Here is a 24,326-nt window from a genome sequence, read left to right as displayed (position 1 = left end):
GCTAGCAGCAACTCCTTTGTGCTTATTCCAAGGTGCAATGTTACCCCAATTTCATAACTTCCAAGTTAGAGCATCCACATCAGATTACCTAAACATGAGTCTGTCTGTAAAATTTAGAGATTTTGTCAAAATAGAGCTCTGCATCAGATTACCTAGAGCTTCCCTATTTTACAGAATATGAACAGTAGTTCCCTACATCTAGAGAACCACTATTCACTTCCCTAAACATAAAATAATATTTTTTACTACTTTATTTTCTCCTCTCTCCTCTCTCCTCATTTTTTCCCTCCTCTCTCTCCTCACTCCTTTCTTTCTCTCTCTTCTTTCTCTCTCATCTCTTTCTCTCTCCTCCCCTCACATTTTGACTCATTTCTCTCTCCTCACTTTTTCTCTCTCTTCTTTCTCTCTCCTCACTCTCTCCTCTCTCTCTCCTCACTCCTTTCTTTCTCTCTCCTCTTTCTCTCATCACTTTTTCTCTCTCTTCTTTCTCTCTCCTCAATTTTTTTTTCTAATTTTTAATAACATTAATTTATTATTTTAATTAATATATTGTTTTAAATGTAATTAATTTATTATTTTAAATAGAAGTAGTTTATATGAATAGAATAAATAAAGGAAAGAGAAATAAATATTATTTTAATGCAATAGAGAATATGGTAGGTAATCTGATGCAGTGTTGATTGGATAGGGAATCTGTAAAATAGGGGAAAGTGACATTTTGTCTGTATTTTAGGGAATCTGTTAAGAGAAACTGATGCAGATGCTCTTATAGGAGAGTGATTCTTGGCCTACATTTGGGAGGAGGATTCGCGATTGTTGCGGACAATATAGTTCGGAGTGTTCTAATTGAAACTCCTGTCAAAACGAACGACCGTAAACCCATCCTCCCAATGGCCGGTAGCCTGAATTAGTTATCAGATTGAAGATTGGGATATATTAATGAAGTCTTGATATCTGGTTTCTTGCAAGTTAAAAGGACTCCAGAATCAGCATGAGCAAATACATTCTACTTCATCTGCATCTATTCGTGTTTATTTCCAGGAAATCATAGCAAGAACCATCTAAAATAAACAGCAACATCATACTTCAATTTTCATCATATTCAATTCCAATACATGGGACCTGCAGTACCTTGTGCCGACAAAACATATAATTTGCCTTTTTTAGTGGCTAATATGCCTACTCCCTAACCTGTACAAGAAGTTTCTAAACAAGCATTCATATTTTCCCTAACTGGGAACCTCCATTACCTCTTGTTTCAACGCCCGCAAATTAAGCAAACAATTTACATTTTTGCCATCTTATGCACTGTGATCTTTTATACTACAAAATTGGATTGACAAACGATATAAAACACTTACTAGGGAACCGCGTTGCACTCTATTGGCAATAAGGAATATCAAAGCTTCTGTTATTGGCTTTACTAGAAGGTTGCTGTGACTGAGTCATTGTAGATGACATTCTGCACTTTCACATATCATCTGATATCCGATTGGACCAGATAATCTCAATTTCAAGCGTTCTGGAAGAACCGTCCTTGTTGCTGCTGTGGTTAAGGCTGAATAATCCACTATATACTCCTTCAGACACAACTTTGTCAATTTGTATGGTTACTCTTCCAAGAGTACTCTGAAATTCAATGAAAATACTGATGATGAGATCAAATTGTACAAAAGTAAAAATTCAAGGAGAAAAAATATTGATGATGAGGGTAAACTATACCAAATTAAAATTTGAAATAGTTTAGCAGAGTGCAACACAAAAAAGAAAGTTATCATGTAGAAAGGAAATTGATAACGTGGAAACTCTCTAACAAAGGGCCACATTGGATCTATCCTACAGAGTCAACCCCAGACACAACTGTCAGCTACAAACTATAACGAAAGGTATCACATAAAAACAAAAGAAACAATTCCGCTGTAGCCAGCTTAATCTAAGAACTGCCAGCGGTCCAAACTATACATGACATTACTGATAATTGGAACTCTTAAAATGAACAGCTCAATCGCCTTGCAATGAGAACTGTATGAAAAGTACATCAGCTAATTACCTTCCCAAATGTATTTTTGCTTTTGCATATGATGTGAAGTTTTTGTCCCTTTGGAGGAACATCAAAAGCCCACGTAAACCCTTCTTTCCATTCCGGGGAAATACTGTGGCTTACAACCTAAAAAAAGCACAGACCATTAAATGTTGCAAATTGATATTGGAAATAGTATGTACTGTTCAACTTCAAAACAAAGTTTGCTTAATTTTGATGCCGCTCATTCTTACCTACTTGTTTATTATTTCTTGTCGTAACACAATCTTTTAGCAAAACTAAGCACAGGTACATAAAAATAAGCAATGGGGAACTCAACCATAGTTCGGGCTATACAATTACACTAAAGCACCAATTTTCACTGGCAGAATCTCTCAATTGCCATAACAATTGGCACATAAGCTAAAAAGTACAAAATAATCAGCTTTATGAGTCAATAATAGCAGATCTCAAATTCTTTTGAATGAAAAGACCCTAAATACGATCAGTTAAAAAGATAAGTTTGACTACATCAATAGGAGTATTTACATCTCTGTGCTAGATCCACAGTATAAAGAACAGAAAAATTTATCCGAATCCTTTAGAATATCGAAATCAGAAGCTCTGCAAATTCATTGGTGGAATTTTATAAGATTTCTTCCAAAAAAAAAAAAAACTCTGCATATGTTGCCTTAATTTTATGATGCACTAAAAATCGTCACCTTCCACCAAAAGAGGGCAATTCACTTGAAACATACCATTGAACAATTTTCCCATACTAAACAAGGTTTTCTTCAAGCCACATAAACTAATGTTCACTTCTGCAGATAATGTCCTAAAAGTGACAGAGTTGATACCTTGGTTTGCCGTGGAGGACCATTTCCTATTGTCAATCGACAAAAAGCATTTGTCGATCCCATGGCTTGCTTTAAGTTGTTTCCACGCTTAATCGTAACTGTCAAACACCCAGGTAGGCAGTGCAACAAGCTGTCTGCTCTCTCATGAAAACTAGGTGGGCAGGTTTTCATGAGCATTTGAAGAACGGGAATGGCTTCTGCAGCAACCATAGCCTGAGACTGCGCAATATCTATTGGCATGGTTGACCAAGAATGTTTTAACAAACATAGGGTATCCAATACAGATTCCTGAGCACCCTCACCACCAGATTTTAGTGCATTTATCAAATGGGGGATACACAGGGTAGCTGCTTCAGAAATATGAAGCTTAGGAAAGTTGGTGAACATCACATGCAAGGTTCTCAAGACCTCTTCATTGATAGTTTCCAAGGACCACAACTCTCTCTCTAGTGCAGCTGTGCCAGAGTAATAAAATTTCATATATCAGATAGAGGACAAGTAAGAAATGGTATCATGATTCAAATAAAATATGAACTGAAAAATATCACAGATAAAAAAGGGTTGTTAAGAAACCATGCATTATATTTGTGACAGTACATCATGTTACATTATATTGCAGAAAAGTTCTTAAAAGATTTTCTCTGAGAAATTCAGCAATGACAGGCTGCCGGTAAACATGCTTCTTATTCTTAAACAAATCCCTCAAATAAACAGATGACATAGAGTAATTATTGATTCCCATTAAGAACATACCACAGAACTACACAAAAACAAAGACAAAAGCACATGATATTTCACTTTCACAATGGAGCTAGCCGCTAGGAAAAGTGGCACTCATATTCAACAGTTATTATGCTATTGATAAAATGTAGAAGATCTAATTAGACTGTATATCTGATTAAATTGCTTCATAGCAGAAACCAAAAAAGCTAAAAAGTAGTACCAAATTGTTGTAACTGTATAACTTACCCGTCAATGATCTGATGAGTTCATTAGAAACATATTCTTGGAGCGTATGATTAGAAAATAAAATTTTGATCAATAATGCTGCCTGCCCAGCAACTTCTGGATTTGGGGACAGCAGTAGCTCCTGAACTTCTAATATGCCACCTGCTTCTGCAACAGCTCGCCTATTAGTTCTACTGTGCATGACGAAGTTCTGCAACGCACAAATTGCCACCATTTTCATTTCTTCAGTTGGCTGATCTTCAAGCAAGCTTATCAAAGCACGGCATGCAGAAACAGAATCACTGGCTCTAGCAAGACCTTCATGCTGGGAGAGGTCTCCAAGAGCTAGAGCAGCAAGAAGTTTCCCAGACTGAGATCTGGTTTGTGGATCCAACAAATACTGAGCTAATGGTGCAATTGCATATTTAGAAACCTTCATCTCTCGTACTCGTACATTGTTGAATAGAGCTTCAAGTAATCTTCCAGACGCTTCTTCGCACTGATGAGATCTTAGTAGGTCCAACAGAGCATCTATGGCACCAGCTTCTGTCATCAGCACATCACTTGAAGGATCACTTCTTTCATGAACAATTAAGGCATTTAGAGCTACAGTAATAGTGCTCTCTATTGTTGAATGCAACATTTTCACAAGTACTATGACAGGAACTTTAAAATAATACTCTGCCTTGAAACGCAGAACATTAGAGAGAACCAGAGCAGCTGATTCCCACAGTGCATGAGGTGGTTGAGGATCTTCTTGAATAATAACCTTTGCCAGCTCAAAGATACCTCCAGCATCAGCAACTGCCTTTGGCCAGCTAGTGGAGATCTTTTCCAATGCTTTTATGGCAGTTTGCTGTAGATTCAGAATTCCAATTCCAGCAAGCTGAACCAGGGGCACAACTGCATTTTTAGTCGTAATATCTTGTTGAAAATGCTCCTGAGCAAGAAGATGAGACAGTAGTTCTGTACCAAGCTGTTGGATGGCCTGAGATGGGGATTCGAGAAATGAAATTAGAGGTTCAATGACCTGGCTGGGAGTAAGTTTCAATGTTGCAAGGCTCTGTGGCTTCTCCAGAATATTGACAAGTGCCTGCAAAGCACTATGCTGGCCCCATATACTGAAATCAGGACGATGCAACACCATAAAAAGTGGTTCTACGATTTTTGAAGCGGCTGAACTTCTAGCAATTGCACCACTATTTGTTAAAATGCGAAATAACTCCGCAATTGAGGAGCATAATGAACTGGGAGCAACAGGGAGCAGCTCAAGACAATTATCAATAACACCTGCTTTGACCATATCCATTTTGCGAGGGTTGTGGTCTTTCCCCAGCTTTATTAGAGCAGAAATACTTGCCTCAATAACTTGATGATTTGTGCCAGAAACCAAGCTGACCAGGAGGTCCCCAACATCATGGGCTGCTGCAAGCTCCACTAATTGTTCATCGTCCAACAATTTCTCAAAAGCACAAATGCTAGATTCCACTGCTACACTTGAATCTGATCGCATAAGTGATATAAGAGGTTGCATGCATTCAGAGGTCATTGGATCTGCTCTGACTTTTGTGTTACCAAACAGAATAAAACAAAATTGTGCCGCATTTCTCTTCAGTTCCAGGGAAGAAGCGGAAGATAAAATTTTGTAGAGACTCTCAAGTGGGCTTCCTTCGATATCAATCAATAAAGCTGCATTCGAAGTATTTCCTGAAGTCAGCTTGATCAACGCACCAAGTGCAGCATCTTGCTCACCCTCTGCTGCAGTGTTAAGCATATCAACTAATGGGTGAACAGCCTGCCTCGCTAATTCAGAATCTCTGATATTTTCAGCATCAAAAAGCTCATGAAGAGCCCTCGCAGCACTGAATCTAGCACTTCTTGACCCCAAACGTAATACAGCTATTAGTTGATTCAACGAACTAAGTGATGCTTCATATCGTATAAGATCCGAGTTGCTAAACAAAATTCTTAGCAATTCAGTTATGGAGGCCTCTGTTGAGTCTTGAGGACTTAATGAGAGGTACTTTGTCAAAGCATCCAAAGCTCCTGCTTCAGCCATGAGTAACTTATTTGTATCACTACCTTCAGCAATACGGGTCAAGAGTCTAATAGCAATTGGCGGTGCACCAGGCCGATCTGGATTTGGTCTCAAGAGATCCACCAACAGAGGAATAGATTTCCGTGCAGTTGAGCCAAGCCTTATATCTTCAATTTCAAAAAGGTGTTCCAGAACAACTTGATCAGGATTTTGTTCAAGGGAAAACTCTTTGGACAAAGCGATAAGATGTGGCATATCTGATTCTATGTAACCAATTAGGGTGACTAAGCCAGCAACGGCACCTGAATTTGCAATAGCAAGATCGATGGCCTTGCTTTTACGACAAACAAGACTGGCCATTGCCTGGGCAGCAAGATAACTATTGACCAAGTCATCAGGTCTCAACAAAAGAGTAATTGAAGGCAGGATCCGCATTGTTGCAGAATACAGGACAGCATTATCATCTTGGAACAAGATAGATAGGAGCAAGACAATAATCCATACACCCTCTGTATCCTCAAATTCTGCCTGAGAATGAAAGAAATTTTGGCTAAGCAATAAACATCAAATACTCAAATTTTAACATATCTATATATTTATCGATACACTATATGTGCAATGTTCTATAAAATAACAGCTGCTGCCAACAGTCAGAAGCCATTATCTCTACATATGAAACAAAAGTTAAAACATTTGGAGCCTTTGATAGGCATAGTGGCAGCATATCTCTATGAATCAGCATACCTTTTCAAGATGTAATTACACAAACTTTATCATGTTACTAAAATCCATCTTCCCCCCTACTCCTCACCAAACTTATGTTTCTTTACTATATTTTCTTATGTTTAGTCATCTGCTAAGTTTTCCACTCATCCAAACCAAGCTTCAAGGTTAACAGCATGGACAATCCTCGCATGCATAGGACGTGCATGGACATTTACTTTGGGCATGGAATAACATACTTTAAAGTTAAAAAGATAAATTAAATAAGACTAACGGGAGAACCCCAAATCTGCAGGAATTATAGAGTGATATTTAAGACAAATGGAAATATTAGATCTGACTATTAAAAAAAAAAAAGAAAATTCCTCAAGAGTTGAGGAAAACATGTCACATAGCTGAGCATGACCAAACGTAATTCGACTAAATGCAAAAACAAAAACATGATGAATTCACCACCTAAAAGTTAATTAACATAGTAAAAGAAACTAAAATGAACAGAACCGCGACATAGGTAGGGTTAAATGATGACAATTCTAATATTTAGCATGGCCAGCTAAACGTAATGAGAAATGCTTGCATCAATCATATCCAAAGGCATGACACATTGTGTTCAAGGTCTACCAGTAATCATATATCACACACACTGATTGCCACAACAAGGAGTGGAAGAAAAAGGAGCAAGTAGTTTTCCAGGATGGTTGGGACAGATAGAGGAAGGGAATACGACAATGAAGGCCAAAGCACAAGATACCTGAGGATTGGAAGTATAACTTGCAAGCTTGTCCGAGAGAGCCTCAAGGCCACCAGCTTCCATAACAGTTGATATGTTCTTCACTTGAAAGGAACATATTAATGATAGCAACCACAAAGCACTAGTACCTCCCAAGGCAGTGGCTGGATCAGGAATGTCAAACTCATCAGCATCTTGAAATGGAGTTATTTCCATAAAACCTCTTGGTGTTCTAACTTCAGTTCCTAAAGATGAATAGCTAGATTTCCACTTCATCATTTCCACTAAAGCATATATAAGAGGTTTTAAATCTCCTGATACATCAAGTGCTTCTATTGACAGTTTTTTATGGCCCTTAGCAGCACATATAAGTAACACAGCCCCTCCAACTCTCACTTCCAAACTTGAAGAGTAGATTATCCTATTAGCTAGTGAGCCAATGGATCTTGAACTTGCAACTAGCAGATCACCAAGTACGCTAGGTTGATCAGCACCTAACCTAGATAAAATTTCTATGGCCCTATCTTGCAGATGAGGGGGACCCTCAGCCAGGCAGCACAATAAAGGCTCCAAGCTATATGGAGCTTCAGCAAGCGCAGACCATGGATGGTAAGTCATGTTCACACCATGTTTTGTCCTAGCCAAGAGTGCAACAACTTCTAAAGCCTGTGCCGCCCCAATCCCATCCATATCCATAGCCTTCAACGAATCCACAATTGCAAGTACAACAAAGCGACACTGAGCATTTCCTTTGAGTAGATCACTGACTGGAAAATGATTCAACAATTGATGAAGGGCCCGTGACGCATTTTTCTTGCCTTCTAGACTTCCTTCTCCTAACACTCGTGTCAATGTTGAACTGATATCTTCCGCAAGGGCTTCGGCAGCAACCTGGCTGTCTGAGAGAAGATTGGCAAGTGCAGCGACTGCAGTCTCAGCAGCATCGATGGAGGAAGTTTTAGCCAATTTAATTAAAGGTTTGACATCCCCTTCTGCAATATAAGGCATCTTGGTTGGACTCTTGGTATTGGTTGGACGTGACAAAGCACCCAATGCTCGAGCCAACTGCATTGCCACTACTTGAGTATTAGTATTACTGGTCAAAAGCTTCATGCAAGGATGCACGATCTCATCTGTTGCAAAACTATCACAGATATCTTGTCTTGTACTGAATAGATCAGCTAAGACAGAAGCTGTACACTCCTGGGTTTCTTCATTTGATGAGTTGAGAACTTGAACAAGAGAAGTTAGACCTTTATTAGCAGCAGATCCCTTGTTTACGAGATCCCTATATGATGCCATTGTAAGTACATGACCTAAAACTCTGATTATATGGGCCTTCGAGTTTGGGGAGTCTCCAAGAAGCATGGCTAAAAGCTGATTAATCGTGGCAGAATCAGCTGTCTGTACAAGCTTTCTGAGCGCCATAGCTGAGGCTTCTTGGCCTTTTGTTGTGCCACTTCTTAAAAGCCATAAGAACGCAGGTATAGCTCCTGCACTTTCAACACAAGCACGGATGTCTTCACTGTGACCACACAAATTCCACAGAACATGGGATGCATCCTCTCTTGCCCTTTGGGAACCAGTCTCCAGTAAATTTACCAAAGGAGGAATTCCACCAGCAGCAGTGGTTGCCCACTTGCTGTCGTCAACCTGGTCAGTCAATATAGCCAGCAACTGAACAGCGTGCTCTTGATGCTGCTCACTTGATAAGCCTAGCAATGATATCAATAGTTGAATTCCTTCTCTTTTCCCAATAGCCTCCCAGATGCCAACCCCATCACAACATAAGCTGGTCAAAGATGGTATAAGATACTCCTGTACATCAGAAGTAGCCATTGTTACAATCCCAATAAGTACCTTCTTTGCTTCAGCATGATTGAGAGATCTTGAAAGATGGATGTTTCCATACAGACTTGCCATGGCCTCGAGGACACGCTCTTGAACCAGTTTATTATCATGGGGCTTCAGTAGTTTCACTAATACATCTTCAATCCATTTTGCATCCAGAGGTTCCTCATCACTACCGGATATTTGCTCAAAAACCATCAAAGCATAGGCAAGTGCTCCAATTATATCAGCAATTGGTGCTGAAAGGCGAGGTGACTGAGACAGTTCTCCAAGATACAGTATCAAAGAAGACTTCCCACCGCAGATATTTGCTAAGGCACGGACTGCGTGCTTTTGCAGAGCCTGGCCACACCCTCCTTGCATAGACTCTTTAGAGGGAGCGACCACTGCCCCAATGAGAACTGGAACACCATCTGCATCTACAATAGCTTTCTTAGCCATAGTTGACTTAGAAGAAACAGCCTCCAGAGCATCAGCAGAACTTGCACGGACAGAAATATTATTATTTTGACCTACTAAGCGAAGCAAAGCTTTGACAGCTCCAGAATCAATTACTTTGGGGATGCTATCACTGAAAGATGACATCAAACGGGCCAGAAGAGAAGCTGCATTTGATTGAGCATCAACATTGTCAGAAGCGAGAAGGCCAACGATAATATGTACTCCTCCAGCCTCAAGCATAGCTTTCCAGTAACCATCCTTGTCACCACACAGATTTCTCAAAGCTCCAGTGACAAATCCTTGAACAACTTTGTCCTGCTTGTTTTTTGGATTGAGTTGATCCCACAAAGTAGGTATTACACCTTCAGTGACAAAAATCTTGATACCAACATGATCATCTGAGAGCCCCCCTGAGGAAACCTCACATATTGCTTCTGCTGCTGCCTTCCTTGCCTCCGCAGATTCAGATTTCAAAAGAGACAGTAATGGTGGGATGCACCCTCCTAGAAGTACCTTCAATCGTAACTCGTCATCTTTGCATAGAACACTAAGCATTCCAGCAACATTAACTCTTGCCACAGGTGAACCACTCCGGAGAATGGAGACAAACAGTGGCATTGCCTGCCCATGAGCGCCAATAAGCGCCCTTGCCTCCTTTCTCACCTTGGCAATACCTAGCAATCTCGCTGTGATAAGTTCCTTCTCCTGTGGTGAAGACATGTTGGTTTGAAGTTGCTCAATAAACTGAGCAACTGTAGCCATTGTATCTTCTGGATTATCCATTCCTTTTGCTCCATTTGAATCCCTGGATGAGATCACAAATTCATTTTTCTACAATTAGTGCCGGATGCAAGAAATGACAAATCCCATCACAACACAAAGAACCCCCAAGTTGAACCGTTGCTTCCACAGTTAATCTGGTAAAATCTATATTGATTAAAAATTCTGCATATCACTTCCTCTCTATGCACTTTCAGTTATGTTCAATTTTGGCACAGTCATAAAACAGATTCACGTTTAAAAAGAAAAAAGTTAGTGGCGGGTGAAAACATATTTCTTAATTCTTAGCAACACAGACAAATTTCTAAGCAAACTTTTAAGAGGTGAAAGCGACTATAACCTATGCTGAGAAGTAGATGAAGACTTAAATTACCGTGGTTCATGGGAGGGAGACTTCGACATTTGCTCAGACACGCCACTTTAGGCTTCACTTGGGAACCTGCAAATCAAGGCAACCAATGAGTTGTGCCAGATAAACTCCAAATTGACAAGAACCCAGCAAAAAGTCCAAAACAAATCTCAGGCTCCGCAGGAAATACAGGAATTAAGAGCCGTATAACCAAACTTTTCCAATCTCCTTTTTAATGAACTTTTTCATCACCATATTACTTATAAGCAATTTCCAATACTGTTAGTGCTTGACAGCCCCATTTCTGGAAAACCATGAGGAGTACACATTAGATACAGAAGAAAGTGATAGACTCTACAGAGGTTATTATCAAAAATTCAACAAAAAATTAATAATAAAAAAAACCTTTGAACCGAAATATGACATGTCAAAACCAATCTTAAGTATTAACATAAATCCAATTCCTGGTTACATATAAAAATTAAAACCCCAGATGAAACTGCTTCACATTCCCAATACCACAACTTCAAAAACACAATTTGATGTAGGACAAGATTCAGTATTTTTCTATAATTATTAAGATTTATTCATATTTAATTATTAGAATTCCTAATAGTTACTCAAAATAATAAAACTCCTAATAATTATAGAGAAATAATGAAACTTGTCCTACGTCACAATTCCAGTCATTGCCCAGATTCCCAGAATGCAAAGCCATATATTGGCACCAATTAAGAAAAAGGAAAACACAATTCAGAAAAAATCTTCCTCAAACGGGAAAAACCATTTCTATCAAAATTGTATTACTTATAGAGATCAAATCGTGCAAAATAAAATAAAAACAACACCCGCACACAAGACTCCTCTAGTGGGCAGGGGGGTCGGAGACAAGCAAACTGTACGCAAAGCTTACCCCACATAATGTGTGAAGAGGTTAATTTCAAGAATTAAACTTGTGACCTCTAGGTTGCACCCCTGCAACGCTACCATTATCGTGCAAAATCAAATACCTCACAAATTCGCTATAAATGCAAATGCCAGAGAATTCCCTCCTTTCAGCTACCAAACCTGCCTTCTCGGAAAGCAAAGCATTACTGCCTCAATACTCCACGGTCAAGTTATCCATCACCGTGCAATTAGTGATCCAATACAGGCTTCTGAAGAGCAGATTCGCGCAACTCAATCCTCCGTTACACAGTTCTTTCCAAGAACACCAAGAAAACTGAACTGGAGCAACAAAAAAGTATATATACATCAAAACTCTAACACATGCAGAATCGGATCTTCCTCCGACAAAATCTACAATAATTAAGCGTTGATAAAGCTAATTCACTAAAATTAAATTCACATTATAACTGATCATTAACCTGAATGAATGAAAAGAAAAAAGAAAAGAAATTGAGAACAATCCAGAGATCAGATCACAGAAGCCACAAAGTATCTGAACACGAGAAACGCCATTTCACTTGACTCAAACGAAAATAGAACATCAAAAATTAAAAATTAAACACAAGAAAAATAAATACCAGTAATTCAGTGCCGGAGAGAAACGGAGATGAGAGGTAGACCAGTGAAGCCTCAGTAGAGAGTGTAAAAGGCGAAAACGTACGGAGGAGAGAGAAAGAGAGGTAGTGACTCTGTGACTGGTGAGGGAGGAGAGAGAAAGAGTCTCAGTCTATTCATTTCGTTTCCTTTTCATTTGTGTGTTTTTCCCCTTTATTTTCTAATTTTTCCTATTTATTCAAGTAATTTATTTTTTTAATCATGTCTAGTAATTAATTTTGCTATTGGCGTAGCAACCCCCAGGAAATTGAAGGCAATTGGTCCCACAATTAAAAAAAAAAAATTAAATTCATTTTTTATTTATTTGGGGATTCGTGCTCGCAGGTCTTGTACCGTTAATTCTTTAGTGTTTTTTTTTTTCCTGTAAATGCAGATTGCAGAGATGTTCAACTGTCATGAGTTTTTTTTTGTTTAGAAAGAAAATAGTAAAGGATGAGTCAACAGAGTGCAGTAAAGTGTTATTGTATTTCTTTTGGTCTTTTGGTTGGTGACAAAATGAACTGACTTGGAAGAGTTGGTGTGAATATTCTTGGGATACATCATACATGTATGCATAATTACCAAATTATTTAGTAAATAATTCTTTGAAAAAAAAAGAGTGTTTTCATACCATCACTTTTGAAAATTCTAAATACCAAAAAATAAGTATTTTTTTTATGAATATAACATAATGTACTATTGTCAATAACGTATTTCATGTGAAAAGCGCTAACGCATTTAAACTAAAATTATAAATGCGCTACTCTTAATAGCGCATTTTACATATTACCGTCAAATTCTCGTTGACATCATCCCTATCAAGGTCGTCGATTCACAATTAGTGGTTTGCTTCTTTGATTTTTGATTAGTGGATGGACTAGATCTGCTAATGGCATGTGGATCCAGGGCTATAGCAAGCAAGGTTTTTGCTTAGCGATTATGATGACCAGGATCTGTCTATGGGATATCAAAGATGTGGCCTGGCATCTTCAAGGTCCACGCAGATCTTCAACCTCCACACAAATCGTCAAGGGTGTTCTTAAGGCGGCGAATTGGCGATATTGAGAGGGATGAGGTCGGCAACCTTGGGAGGGATGAGGTCAATGAGGATTTGATGGTAATATAAATATGCTACTCAGAATAGCACTTTTAAACCTTTTAGTTTAAATGTGCTACATGAAATGCGCTATTGCAATAGCGCATTATGTCATATTGATAAAAGAATAATAAAAAAAAGAACTTACGTTATTTTGGTATTTAAGAATTTTAAAAAGTGAGTATGGAAAAAACTCTGAAAAATAATCCAATTTGTAACTTTTTATTCTAATAGTTTTTTTTTTTTAACTTGCAGTATTCGGATAAAGCACCTCAAATATTATGATGTTGGGTCAAGCTTATAAATCACATTAGATGACTTTCACCAAACGAAGTAGAAATTTGTAGTCTTAACAGGTATATATTAAATAGACTCATCAAACTAGTATTAAAACAATACTATAATATCGTACAATGTTAACAAATTAAGCCCAATTGAAATCTCTCAATTGAAATGACTGATCACCACAAATCAATTGTGTAGGTGATTTTAATTATTTTTTGAAAACGTTAAACAATAATGCTTATAAGATATTTAGTAAGAGTAGGTTAACAACACTACAACAAAAAGACTGTATCCCTACGGTTTTATACCCACGGTCATAACGTGACCGCAGCTACACATAATATTTACTTGCGGTTTATAAAACCGCAGCTCCACGTACTGGTCCCTATTATCTGTATGTAATTTATATTACTGGTCCATCTTATTACGTACGTACATGAAGTTGTCTCCTCGTACTGGTCCCTATTATCTTTTGTTTATCTATCTAGAACTCAAATATTGTTGTTAAGATGTTGAACTTATCAGTATTTTAGGATTCTAATTAAATGACCAGACTAGTTATGGCAAAAACAGGATATGCACCATGTCTTTTTGGTTAAAGTAATATATATAATATGAATATGATTTAAGATCCAATGTCAACAAAATTTTTTTATTTGTAAAATTTCTTTAATATTGGAATTTGTTTTGCTAGACTAAAATTAAATAAAAATAAAAATAATTATTATTTAAATATCCACCTGCGGTTGCAAAACTCATTTTCCGCGGTTAGAAAAGCGACAACTAAAAATGACACTACTTACACATGCGGTTAAATCAATCTAATACCCGCGCATTATTGAATCTGAGCGTGCATCTAAGGGAACATGTAACCGTGGAATTTTATATTTATAGTCACGTTTACAAACCACGGGTATTGAGCATCTAGTCCCGCGCTTGTTTTTTCATTTACCTGCAGTCATATAAACCACAGGTATTGTCTTTGATACCGCCTACTCGTCCCGCAGTTTATGTACCGCAAGTAAAATTTTGTCCTACGGTGTTTTGTTCCTTTTGCTACAGTTTTGACCGCAGCTAAGGAGCTAATTTGTTGTAGTGCAATGATGTTTCAATATAAGCTTAACAGTACTTTTGATTAACAATGGGTTCCACAAATAGAAAAACACCATTTTCAAACATAACGAAATGCCGCTGTTATTATGCTAGAGAAGTAGTATTTTCACCTCTCAAATTGGTTATCCCACCCTCAAATCATTAGGTTGTATTTTTTAATATTATTTCATATATGATTTGATATTTGATTCTTTTGATTTGCATGTGATTTGACATTTTATTTTCATTCCAAAAATTACTTTTCTCACCCTTAATTGGTTTTCCCATCCCCATAAATTAATTAAAGTAAACTTATTATATCACATCAATACAGATCAATGAGTGTGGGTCTGCATCGGACCTGGCCCGAGTCTAGGCCCGATTTTGAGAATCAAGCTTCAGTTTGGGCCTTTGAGCTAAGCCCGACTTTTGACTATTTCATATTTATGTATGTATTATATATATGCATGTATATATATTTATGTATGTGTGTGTGTGTGTATTATGTATGCTACAAGTTGTGGATTTAGGGTTATTGCTGGGTTATTAGGGTACGATAATAATGCATGGGTCAATGTTCAACAAGACTTGATTGGCAAGTTGAGAACATTTTGGGGTGAGTTTTTTGAAATAGATAAGATTTGTGAATGATAATCACTTCGTTCAATTGACATTAATAGATGGTAACCTGATACCTCCTATTATGATTCAGTGGTTTAGATACAAGTATGATTATGCGAACAAATGGGTCAATTTGTACAAAGAACAACTTGCAGCATACATTAAATGTACCCGATAATCTACATTGATGTGATGTAATAAGTTTGCTTTAATTAATTGATGAGGGTGAGAAAACTAATATTTGGAATGAGAATCAAATGTCAAATCACACATAATTAAAAAAATCAAATATCAAATCATATATAAATTAATATTAAAAAAATCAAATAAAAAAAACAAAATAAAAAAGTGGAGGGTGGGATTACCATTTTTAGGGGGTGAGAATAATATGGGTAATGCTATTGAGACCCCCATTTTTACTATTTAAACCCCCAATGAAAAGACACAATAGGGGTTCTACTGAGACAGATGATTAGGTCTAGTACACTTTTTTTCAGCACAGACTAAAGTGAAAAAAAACCTCATCTTCTCTTTTCATCATTTACTCCTCTCCATCTCACACAACGCCTTCTTCGCTCTCCACACCCACAAACACCAGCAATCTCACTCCATCATCTCTCTGTCCCATGATTTTCGCCTCACATAATCTAAGATAGTCTTCCTCTTCTTGTCATTAAAAACCTTGATGTCAAGCTCCTCGTACAAAATAAACTCCAGAGTCTCATTCTATACCAAATCGAGTCACGAAGTCGACGATGATGTAGGGGTTGGAGCTCTCCTGGCCATCCCTGTACAAGAAGAAGATCTTGAGAAAAAGAAGTGATGGATCTAATTGTGAAAAGGGAACTGAGAAGGATGTAGTGGCTGGAGCTCCCCTGGTCATCCTTGTACAAGAAGAAGATCTTAAGAAAATGAAGTGTTTGGATTCTTAGATCTGAGAATGAAAAGGGAACTAAGGAGGAAGAATACCTTTTTCTCATTATAATTTTTGGTGAAAGTTTTAAAGTGGTGTTATTTTCTCGCCAAACACCTTAGCCACCGCAAAGCAAAACACCTTCAGGAGTGTTGGATCTAGGAGGAAGAAAACTGTAACTTTAATCTGTAATGGAAATTTTTTTTAAAAAAGTTTAACTAGGAAGAAAATCTTGTGAGAATAGTGGGATCTTAAGAGTGAGAAAGAGGAAGAATCTCACAAGGCAATCTTGAGAAAGTGAGATGGAAAGGTAGAGAATGGAGGGTAGAGAATGGGATGGAGAGGTAGAGAATGGGATGGAGAGAGAGGAATGGAGAGAGAAACAGTTAATGAAGTTATTTTTTAAGTCGATTGTAGTTGTCACGTCATGATGTGATAAGGGGGTGAAAGAAGAAAACGGGATGAAAATAGTAAGGCCGGAATAATATTTTTTATTCTGCTGCAACCAACATTGCAAAACATATATATATATATATATATATCTTATGTGGATTAAATTTGTGGACTTATTTTTCAACCATAGATGTGGTGGATCCCCTAATAAATGTGTGGCCCCCACTTATGTTGTATATATATATATCCGACATCCTGATTTGATGTGGTGAACTGGGTCTGTCTATAGGAAATGTCTAACTGTCATGATGGTGTATCTATATATATCATTAGTTAACAGATCTTAGCTGTTTAATATTTAATAAAAGATTTTTGTGGATCTAGGCAATTTATGTGTCAAATCTTGACATCATAGTCCACAGAAGTGTATATTATCACGAATTTTAAATATGCTGAGATCTGCCGAATATTGTGGGTATGAAAGAGGATGGCACCACAATTGGGAAATAATTTGCGTTTTTATATAAATGTTAGCTTATATATTGATTTTTGAATGTTGTTATATATACTAGCATAAATATACATATCTATACTGTTCTTTTTTTAAAAAAAAAAAAAATTTAAATCCAACACTTCGTTTCATGATACCAAATGTTATACCTAGAGCCACGTTAGCGGCCTAAAAATTTACAGACATTAACAGAGGAATTACAAAACCAAAGAACAAACACCGAACAACACCGAGATGTACCCGAATAATACTGTCTCGGGCTAGACCTGAACGGGCTAAACAAAAACAGAAAACAAAAAATACATATGGATTGAATCAAGATTCTTAACTTTCCCTTCATCAAGAAAGACAATCTCCACCATATCTAGGAGTCCCATCAATGTGTACCAAATATGTGTCGTTGGAACACACCAACAGAATCGGTGTTGTGAAGAATCCACGGTAGCTAGATGAATAGAACCATATTTCATCTCCATAGGAATTGGTGTGGTGAAGAAACCTTGCGTATTCTTTATTGAACATAATATGGATTGTAAATTAGATCCATGAACCAAAAACAAATCAACAAAATTAAAAGGACAACTATAAAAGGTGTATGGAGGAGGAGGTCTGGAGGAGATGGTGGTCTTCTCCTCCTCCTCCTTCTCAGATTATCTCATCCTCCTCAAATCTATACTACGAGAGAAATTTAGTTGAGGGAAAATTTGAGAGAGAATATACATATAAAGACATTATGCAAATATGTTGTGGATGTTTGATTTTTTTAAAACTAACGTTTTATGTTGTGGTAAATTACATATAAATACATTATGCAAATATGTGTATATTTGGAAAAGTGTTGAAAAAATGATTATTTCTGGAAAATATTGGCAAAAAATTGCCAATGGCCTTCAAATGATGGGTTTGAAAATAATTTGGCGAATGGTCGCATATATATACCTACTTCAAAATTGTTTTTGGTTGTTGTGTTGCGCAACAACCTATATGCTATGCAACTTCAAATTACTTACCAAACAGGAAAATAAGGGTTGGGCAAATACAATGTCTTTTTGATCGGGAATAATAGAAACTTGTATTAAACCAATGGAACAAAAGTTATGCAATACATAGAAGAGGAGACTCCTCTTAAAGCATAACAAGAAAACGAACTCTTAAATTAAGAACAAATGAAACATCCAAAATAATAGCATATGCCACAAACGGACTAACAAAGAGATAATACTCTTCTTGAGAGGCAGACAGGGGTCTTAGAGCAGCCGTTACACAATGAGGGACTGCCTTAAAATCTCGCCAAAGAATGGAGCATGTGTTGTATATAACCTCGAGACATGTCCTTCATAACCTTAATCAGAGTTATCATAAGACAAACGTTGTCGTCACCGAAAACCACCAGATTTGAAGACAAAACCACCAGATCTGTGGGGTGATACACCAAAACATTATTGAATAACATAGGAAGAAACTCATAAAGAAATAAGATAGCAAAGCAAAAAATGGAAACCGGAGGGGAGGGGAGAAGGAAAAGAGGGGATTTCGTTCCTCCTTCCCTTAAACGGGGCAGAGATGGGGGTTGCTACGAGTCAAGAATTCGAGAATTTAGTTGCACAAATATCTCATTAAGTCCACTCCCAATATCCAGTGTTAGAAAAAGTACAAAATTTTTGGTAATTGTGTTGATGAATGCATGCATCTTCACACCACTAGGTAGGTTTTCAATGAGTTTGGCCTTGTTAGCTGTTAGTCAACAAAGACACTAGTAAAAGGATTGAGGGGAGATCTGGTAGTTAAAAATACCTAACTATTGAAACACAAACTTAAGATTATTTGATACTGAAATGACAGTTTATAAAAAGGCCTACTTCACAACTTGTTTATCAAGTCTGGGAAACCAACAAATGATAGACAATTAAATTGAGCCGACAACAAAATGGGTTGGATATGGGCTAAAGAAACCAACAGGCAACAACATTACTTCTGGGCCTAAAGGACCAATTTGGACTCAACACAAAATGTCCAGGAAGGAAGACATGGCTGGAACCATAAACATGTTCCCACTTCCGAGGATTGGGCCTTCAAATTTCCTATTTAGAGCACTCTCATCAACACATAAAACTGATGTAAGTAGCCATTTCAGATTTGGACAAAATATGATTTGTATAAGAGATTTGGTGTGGATTTGTATAATAGAGATTTGTCAGTGAATCTCTACTTCTAGAGACCCACTATGACCCAATTGGCCAAAATTATTCTTGAAATTGAAGGCTACCATCAAAATGGGAAGAAACAAATTGGCTACAAAATGCTGAATGTATAAACCCACTCAATGACAGACATCCCCCAATATAATACATGTCTACTACGTATTTACAAACTATACCTTACACCATTTCTACACATCCATAACTTCTCAGATTCAATGCCCCCATTTCATTTTTTTAAGGCTCGAACTCGAGACCTTTATAAAATACCACACACATCAGTATCATATGAACTACTCATTATTCTCAATACCCTACTTCATGCTAAGACTACAAAGTACAAACTACATCTGCCTCACATTTCTTATCTTACACTCCCGCCTGGGCACACTCATTGACTTCAGCGTCTCCTGTTACCCGTTCGATGCGAAGACTTAAAAACAAATTCAATCAAAACGGCTTCTGCAGGTACATGAACATGTCCTGAAGCTGCCACAACTGATTATTCCCCTGAAACTGCGAACCAAACGCACCGTTGTTACCCATGGTGGGCTCAATATAATTATAAGCGAAATCGAGGGCATTTAAATTTCCCCCGTCCTTCAACTTGGGCTCACTCTGAACCTCCGCCGTGAATTCCGACGACACCACATGCTCCGAGCAGCTAGAATCCGCATGCAGCCTCGGTATCGAGTCGGAAGTGTCGAAGTACATGTAATCATTCACCGTCGCAGTGACTGCCGGAGCAGGTGGCAGCTGTGAATTCTCCACGCCACTTTTCATTATCGCCGGTTTCTTCTCCTCAATCTCGGCCATGTTTGTCTTCCGGTTTGCGACCGGTCCTTGCTTCTCCACGGTGCCCTTCTTGTTGTATATGCGACACAGTACCCAGTCATCTAGCTGCAATCCAATACCACATGTAAGACATCCTATTAGCTCCATACAAAAAAAAAAAGACATCCTATTAGCTGTATATTAATTTATAAATCAAACGTCCATATTGTTCGACAATCCAATGCCACATGTAAGACATCCTACATGCTGGCAACGGGACCCACCAATATCGAAACTAAAGAAACGTCTCCACCGCCTGATTTGACACATCAATCTAAGTTGTCAATCAGCGCCGCAAACTAGACCAGTCATTTCCTCGCGGGAAAATCGCAAAGGTCAAGATGGTCATTCTACAACGACGTTGGGATCAAATATCTTCTCATGCATGGATATGACCATTATGCCCTTTTATAACAGTGGAAACAAGAAAAGCGTGAATGGGAAGAGGTGTGTGTGTATACCCTTAAGCTGTTGTTCTTGTTGCGAATCGAACGGTCCACATCGGCTAAGCGATACTCATGCATAATCCAATTGGTTTTCTCTCCTTTGGGAGATTTTCCTGTGTAAAACACCAAAGCCTTCTTGATTCCGACTGGCTTCTGCTGTCCAATCGGCTTGTCAGCCCCGGTCGCCTTCCAGTAACCAGACCCGGCCGACCGGTTAGGTCTTGATCCGTTCGGATACTTCCTGTCCCTAGGTGAGAAAAAGTACCACTCCTTTTCACCGTACAACGCCAGACCTGAAAAATTCACCAAGATTTAGATTCAAGATTCGTCTCAATAAATTAGAATAAATTGGAAATATTAAAATCGTAGTTGAAGATCAAACATAATTTACCTGGAAGATCCCAAGGATCGTACTTGTACAGATCAATTTCAGCTACGATTGGGACGGCGATCGACCGCGACGCACATTTCCGGCAAAGATAGTGCCTCATGAGCTCCTCATCGGTCGGATGGAACCTGAACCCCGGTGGTAACTGTATATCTGTACTCATTTTCAATTCCAAATTTACCCCACTTCTTCTTCTTTGTTATTTTTCTCTCTCTAGCTCCCGCTCTCTTCGCTAAACAATTGCGGCTGTTGAAACTTAAAACGCGAGGGAGGGAGGTGAATTATATAAGGGAGGACCGGGAGGACAAGTGGCGAGGAGGTTCTGCAAAACACGTGGACGATAAGTTTTCTTCGCTTTCCTGGGCTGTTCGTTTCGTTACTTTCGTATATAATGCAGACAACGATGGGACACGTGTCAAGAGCACAAGTGAGGGTGCGACAACACAATGGGGGGATTTTGTCACCGCTTACGCCACTTGTTTTGGACTGGTGTTGTGGGCCTCGGGTCGAGTCGGTTCCGTATTATATATATATATAAAATAATGTTTAATACCCTCAAAAAGTGACCTCCAAAATACTCTCATTTAATGTGGTGTTGGATGTGAAGTGGACCCTATATGTACGTTCTTAATCAATGACTATTATAATGTGACATAGATTTGGAAGACTTTTGAGAATCAAATTTTGGGGGTCTATAACATTATCCATATATATATATATATTTATATATTTATTTATTTATAAACACATTAGAATTGGGAACACATTGGGAGTCCATGAATTTCTGAGAGGACCTTTTCGTCTATTTTGTTCGAATATTCTTTTTACATAAAAGAGGTTTGGGGACTTGAACCAGACCACCGCAGCTGAGAATGGTTGTCCACTTTATTTGAATCTCATACCCTTTTTTAGTAAAAATGTGAATGTAAGCTGTGGAAATATACAAGCTGCCACTTCTTTTTTCTTCTCATTTTTTGAATTTTTGAGCCTATCCATTATTTTTACAGCGAATGCCGCTCTAGTTAAGATTTTGAGCAACAAAAGGGATCAAACAAAAATCAAATTTAATGTGAAAAAGATATAAAAAAAATTGGATTGTTAAATATAAATTCAGAACATTTTATGTCTCTTCTTCGATGAATTTAATTTTTATTTGGGACCAAATAAATATGATTGATTCTTAAACCCGATCAAAACGTATTAGTAATTTTTGGAAAAAATAAAATAAAATTATCAGTGCCTTTAAACCATTACAGTGAAATTTGTTGTAATTTTTTTACGGCAGAACCGCCCACCCCATGATTCTCAATATTGAAAAACTTAAAAGAGATCAATCAATTCCTCAACATCGTCAAATCCCTATCTGACTAATTACAATTTACGGCGGCCGAAATCAAATCCATTGAACACGATCACTTTTAAAAACACAAGAACAGACAAGTGTCCTTACCACAAACTTGTTATTTAGGACAACGACTTTAACGGCTATCATGTAAGAGCTACACATTACTTTTGTCGGCTTTGTATATAGTAGGGCATGCATATCTAATTAATTCATCAATTAATTATTATTGTTTAAATTAAACCTTAATGAATAAGTTCATCATTTAAACTCAGAAAAAAGGTTGAAGAATCAATGCGAGGATTTTGATAATAAAACCACAAAGACTAGGGTTTTACAAACTAAAGATCACAGTCACATCCTCACTCAACTTGCTTTGATGAAACTATTGGGTAGGATTGACTTTATTTGTTTGTTCCCTTTCAGAACGGCACTCCTATTTACACCCCAACTTTTGCTTATTTCACCCCCTTGTCAGATTTAAATGTCAAAAAAGTGCCTTGATTTTTGTTCTGTGTGACATGTTTTGAGACATAAAGAGAGTGACGTCAAGCTTATGGCTAAAGTTCTTGTTTTTTAAAAAATTTGCATGACACAAAATGATGAATGATATGACGATGATGACTATATCACATGGTAACAAATAGACAAAAAATGGTGAATGACACTTCCACCGTTGATGGCCACATCTGGCGTTCAAATTGGTTATATAAAATTTAGTTATTTATCTAACATAATTTTATTATATTAATTTGAGAGCTTAAAGTATGAGAGGAGACAATGATTTATTTATTGAGGGCACATTTACACATGTTACATCTTTATTTTTCCGCTACTTATACAAATTACATAAATTATAACACAATGATTTCAAAAGGAAATATAGAACTACTACAATGATTGTATGCTGCAAGTTGTTCGGTATATGGTGTAACACGTGCAGCTGCACAATCGTACCTGTATCTAACCATTGAATCATAATGAGAGACATCAAATAACCCTCTGTCAAGGCAACCTGGACGAAGTGATTATTATTAACGAACCCGATAGTGATAGTAACATGTTCATGTGGCGGTGGTGACATTGGTCGCAGTGAAGCACTATTCAAAACTAATAAGATGTAATACGTCATTGTACCTTGAAGTAATCAAGCGACCCATGTCTGTCATTGTCATCCAGTTCTGAAGTGGTGCTAGTCTATTTGATTCCCAAAAGTTCAATGAAGTGTAAATGGAACATGCCCGATCATAACCACCTAATAGATCGACATACTGTGCTCAAAATGTCCTTAATTCGTCAATCAAGTTTTGTTAAACATTGATCCATGCATCCTCGCCAAGACCAAGCAACCCAGCAACAGCCCAAAATCCACAATTTCCATAAGCTCTTATGTCTTTTACGAACATAATGTAAGGATGCAATTATGTGAGAATTGACTAAGATATACATGCCCATGATCAACCAAACTCGATCTTAAACTCCTTTGTGGAGGGAGTGGTGGAGTATTGTAGAGAGATAAACAATTGTGTCAGCCTGGCTCTTGAGAATGAAGAAAATCGTGCTCAACGTACTCGAACGCAGACCCCTTACTACTAGTAGATCTGTCTACTTTCTTATTTGAGGATGGGCATATTGATGAACAATTGTATCTATCAGATTCCTATGAACGATCGAATTTAGTAGGATTAGCATGAGTAGATCTGTTCACTTTCTTCTTTGAGGAGGGGTGTCCACGAGTATTTGTCTTAACAACTAGTTCAAGAAGTGCAGTTAACGATGGATTTGTTATTTCCCTTAACTTCCTTAGTAGACTGACTTTACCAAGCCTTGACTAATGCTTAAATTGTTCTGTGAACATCTGTAGCTTGACACAACAATCGAGGTCATCCACTTCAAGAGTAACACATGGTAATAAGTCAAGTTTCTTC

At 37.7% G+C, this 24,326-nt stretch overlaps 2 protein-coding genes across 5 annotated transcripts; both read right to left on the bottom strand.

Annotated features, from left to right (window-relative positions):
* Positions 1 to 1,062: 1,062 nt before the first annotated feature.
* LOC120016101 (protein CELLULOSE SYNTHASE INTERACTIVE 3-like) lies at positions 1,063 to 12,420 on the bottom strand. 4 transcript variants are annotated; one of them, XM_038868703.1, is made up of 8 exons: positions 12,264 to 12,420; positions 11,748 to 11,964; positions 10,762 to 10,827; positions 7,338 to 10,413; positions 3,847 to 6,391; positions 2,878 to 3,332; positions 2,051 to 2,167; positions 1,063 to 1,629 (listed from the first exon to the last, which is right to left on the bottom strand). In XM_038868703.1, the coding sequence occupies exons 3-8, from the start codon at positions 10,788 to 10,790 to the stop codon at positions 1,471 to 1,473; spliced, it is 6,381 nt and encodes a 2,126-aa protein (XP_038724631.1). In that variant the 5' UTR covers positions 10,791 to 10,827; positions 11,748 to 11,964; positions 12,264 to 12,420; the 3' UTR covers positions 1,063 to 1,470. The 4 variants fall into 4 exon arrangements, with proteins under 4 accessions (XP_038724631.1, XP_038724633.1, XP_038724634.1 ...); XM_038868705.1 differs by having other exon boundaries at positions 11,806 to 11,964; XM_038868706.1 differs by having other exon boundaries at positions 11,810 to 11,964.
* A 7,016-nt stretch (positions 12,421 to 19,436) lies between these two features.
* Positions 19,437 to 21,400, bottom strand: LOC119980023 (NAC domain-containing protein 2-like). Its single transcript, XM_038822669.1, has 3 exons — positions 21,060 to 21,400; positions 20,684 to 20,961; positions 19,437 to 20,288 (listed from the first exon to the last, which is right to left on the bottom strand). The coding sequence occupies exons 1-3, from the start codon at positions 21,217 to 21,219 to the stop codon at positions 19,839 to 19,841; spliced, it is 888 nt and encodes a 295-aa protein (XP_038678597.1). The 5' UTR covers positions 21,220 to 21,400; the 3' UTR covers positions 19,437 to 19,838.
* Between the last annotated feature and the right edge of the window lie 2,926 nt (positions 21,401 to 24,326).

This window comes from Tripterygium wilfordii, chromosome 15, assembly GCF_013401445.1.
Source record: "Tripterygium wilfordii isolate XIE 37 chromosome 15, ASM1340144v1, whole genome shotgun sequence".
Lineage (NCBI taxonomy): Eukaryota > Viridiplantae > Streptophyta > Magnoliopsida > Celastrales > Celastraceae > Tripterygium > Tripterygium wilfordii.
The sequence above is the reverse complement of the archived record's forward strand: the minus strand, read 5'-3'. Positions and strand labels throughout refer to the sequence as shown.

What these genes read in the sequence shown, in the direction of transcription:
- LOC119980023 (XM_038822669.1), bottom strand. Translation starts at nt 21,219, where the DNA reads ATGAGTACAGATATACAGTTACCACCGGGGTTCAGGTTCCATCCGACC. An exon ending in CGATCCTTGGGATCTTCCAG is followed by an intron (nt 20,962 to 21,059) that starts GTAAATTATGTT and finishes TGAATTTTTCAG; the next exon opens with GTCTGGCGTTGTACGGTGAA. An exon ending in ACAAGAACAACAGCTTAAGG is followed by an intron (nt 20,289 to 20,683) that starts GTATACACACAC and finishes ATTGGATTGCAG; the next exon opens with CTAGATGACTGGGTACTGTG.
- LOC120016101 (XM_038868703.1), bottom strand. Translation starts at nt 10,790, where the DNA reads ATGTCGAAGTCTCCCTCCCATGAACCACG. An exon ending in GTCCTCCACGGCAAACCAAG is followed by an intron (nt 2,168 to 2,877) that starts GTATCAACTCTG and finishes TGCTTTTTTTAG; the next exon opens with GTTGTAAGCCACAGTATTTC. An exon ending in GCAAAAATACATTTGGGAAG is followed by an intron (nt 1,630 to 2,050) that starts GTAATTAGCTGA and finishes ATTGAATTTCAG; the next exon opens with AGTACTCTTGGAAGAGTAAC.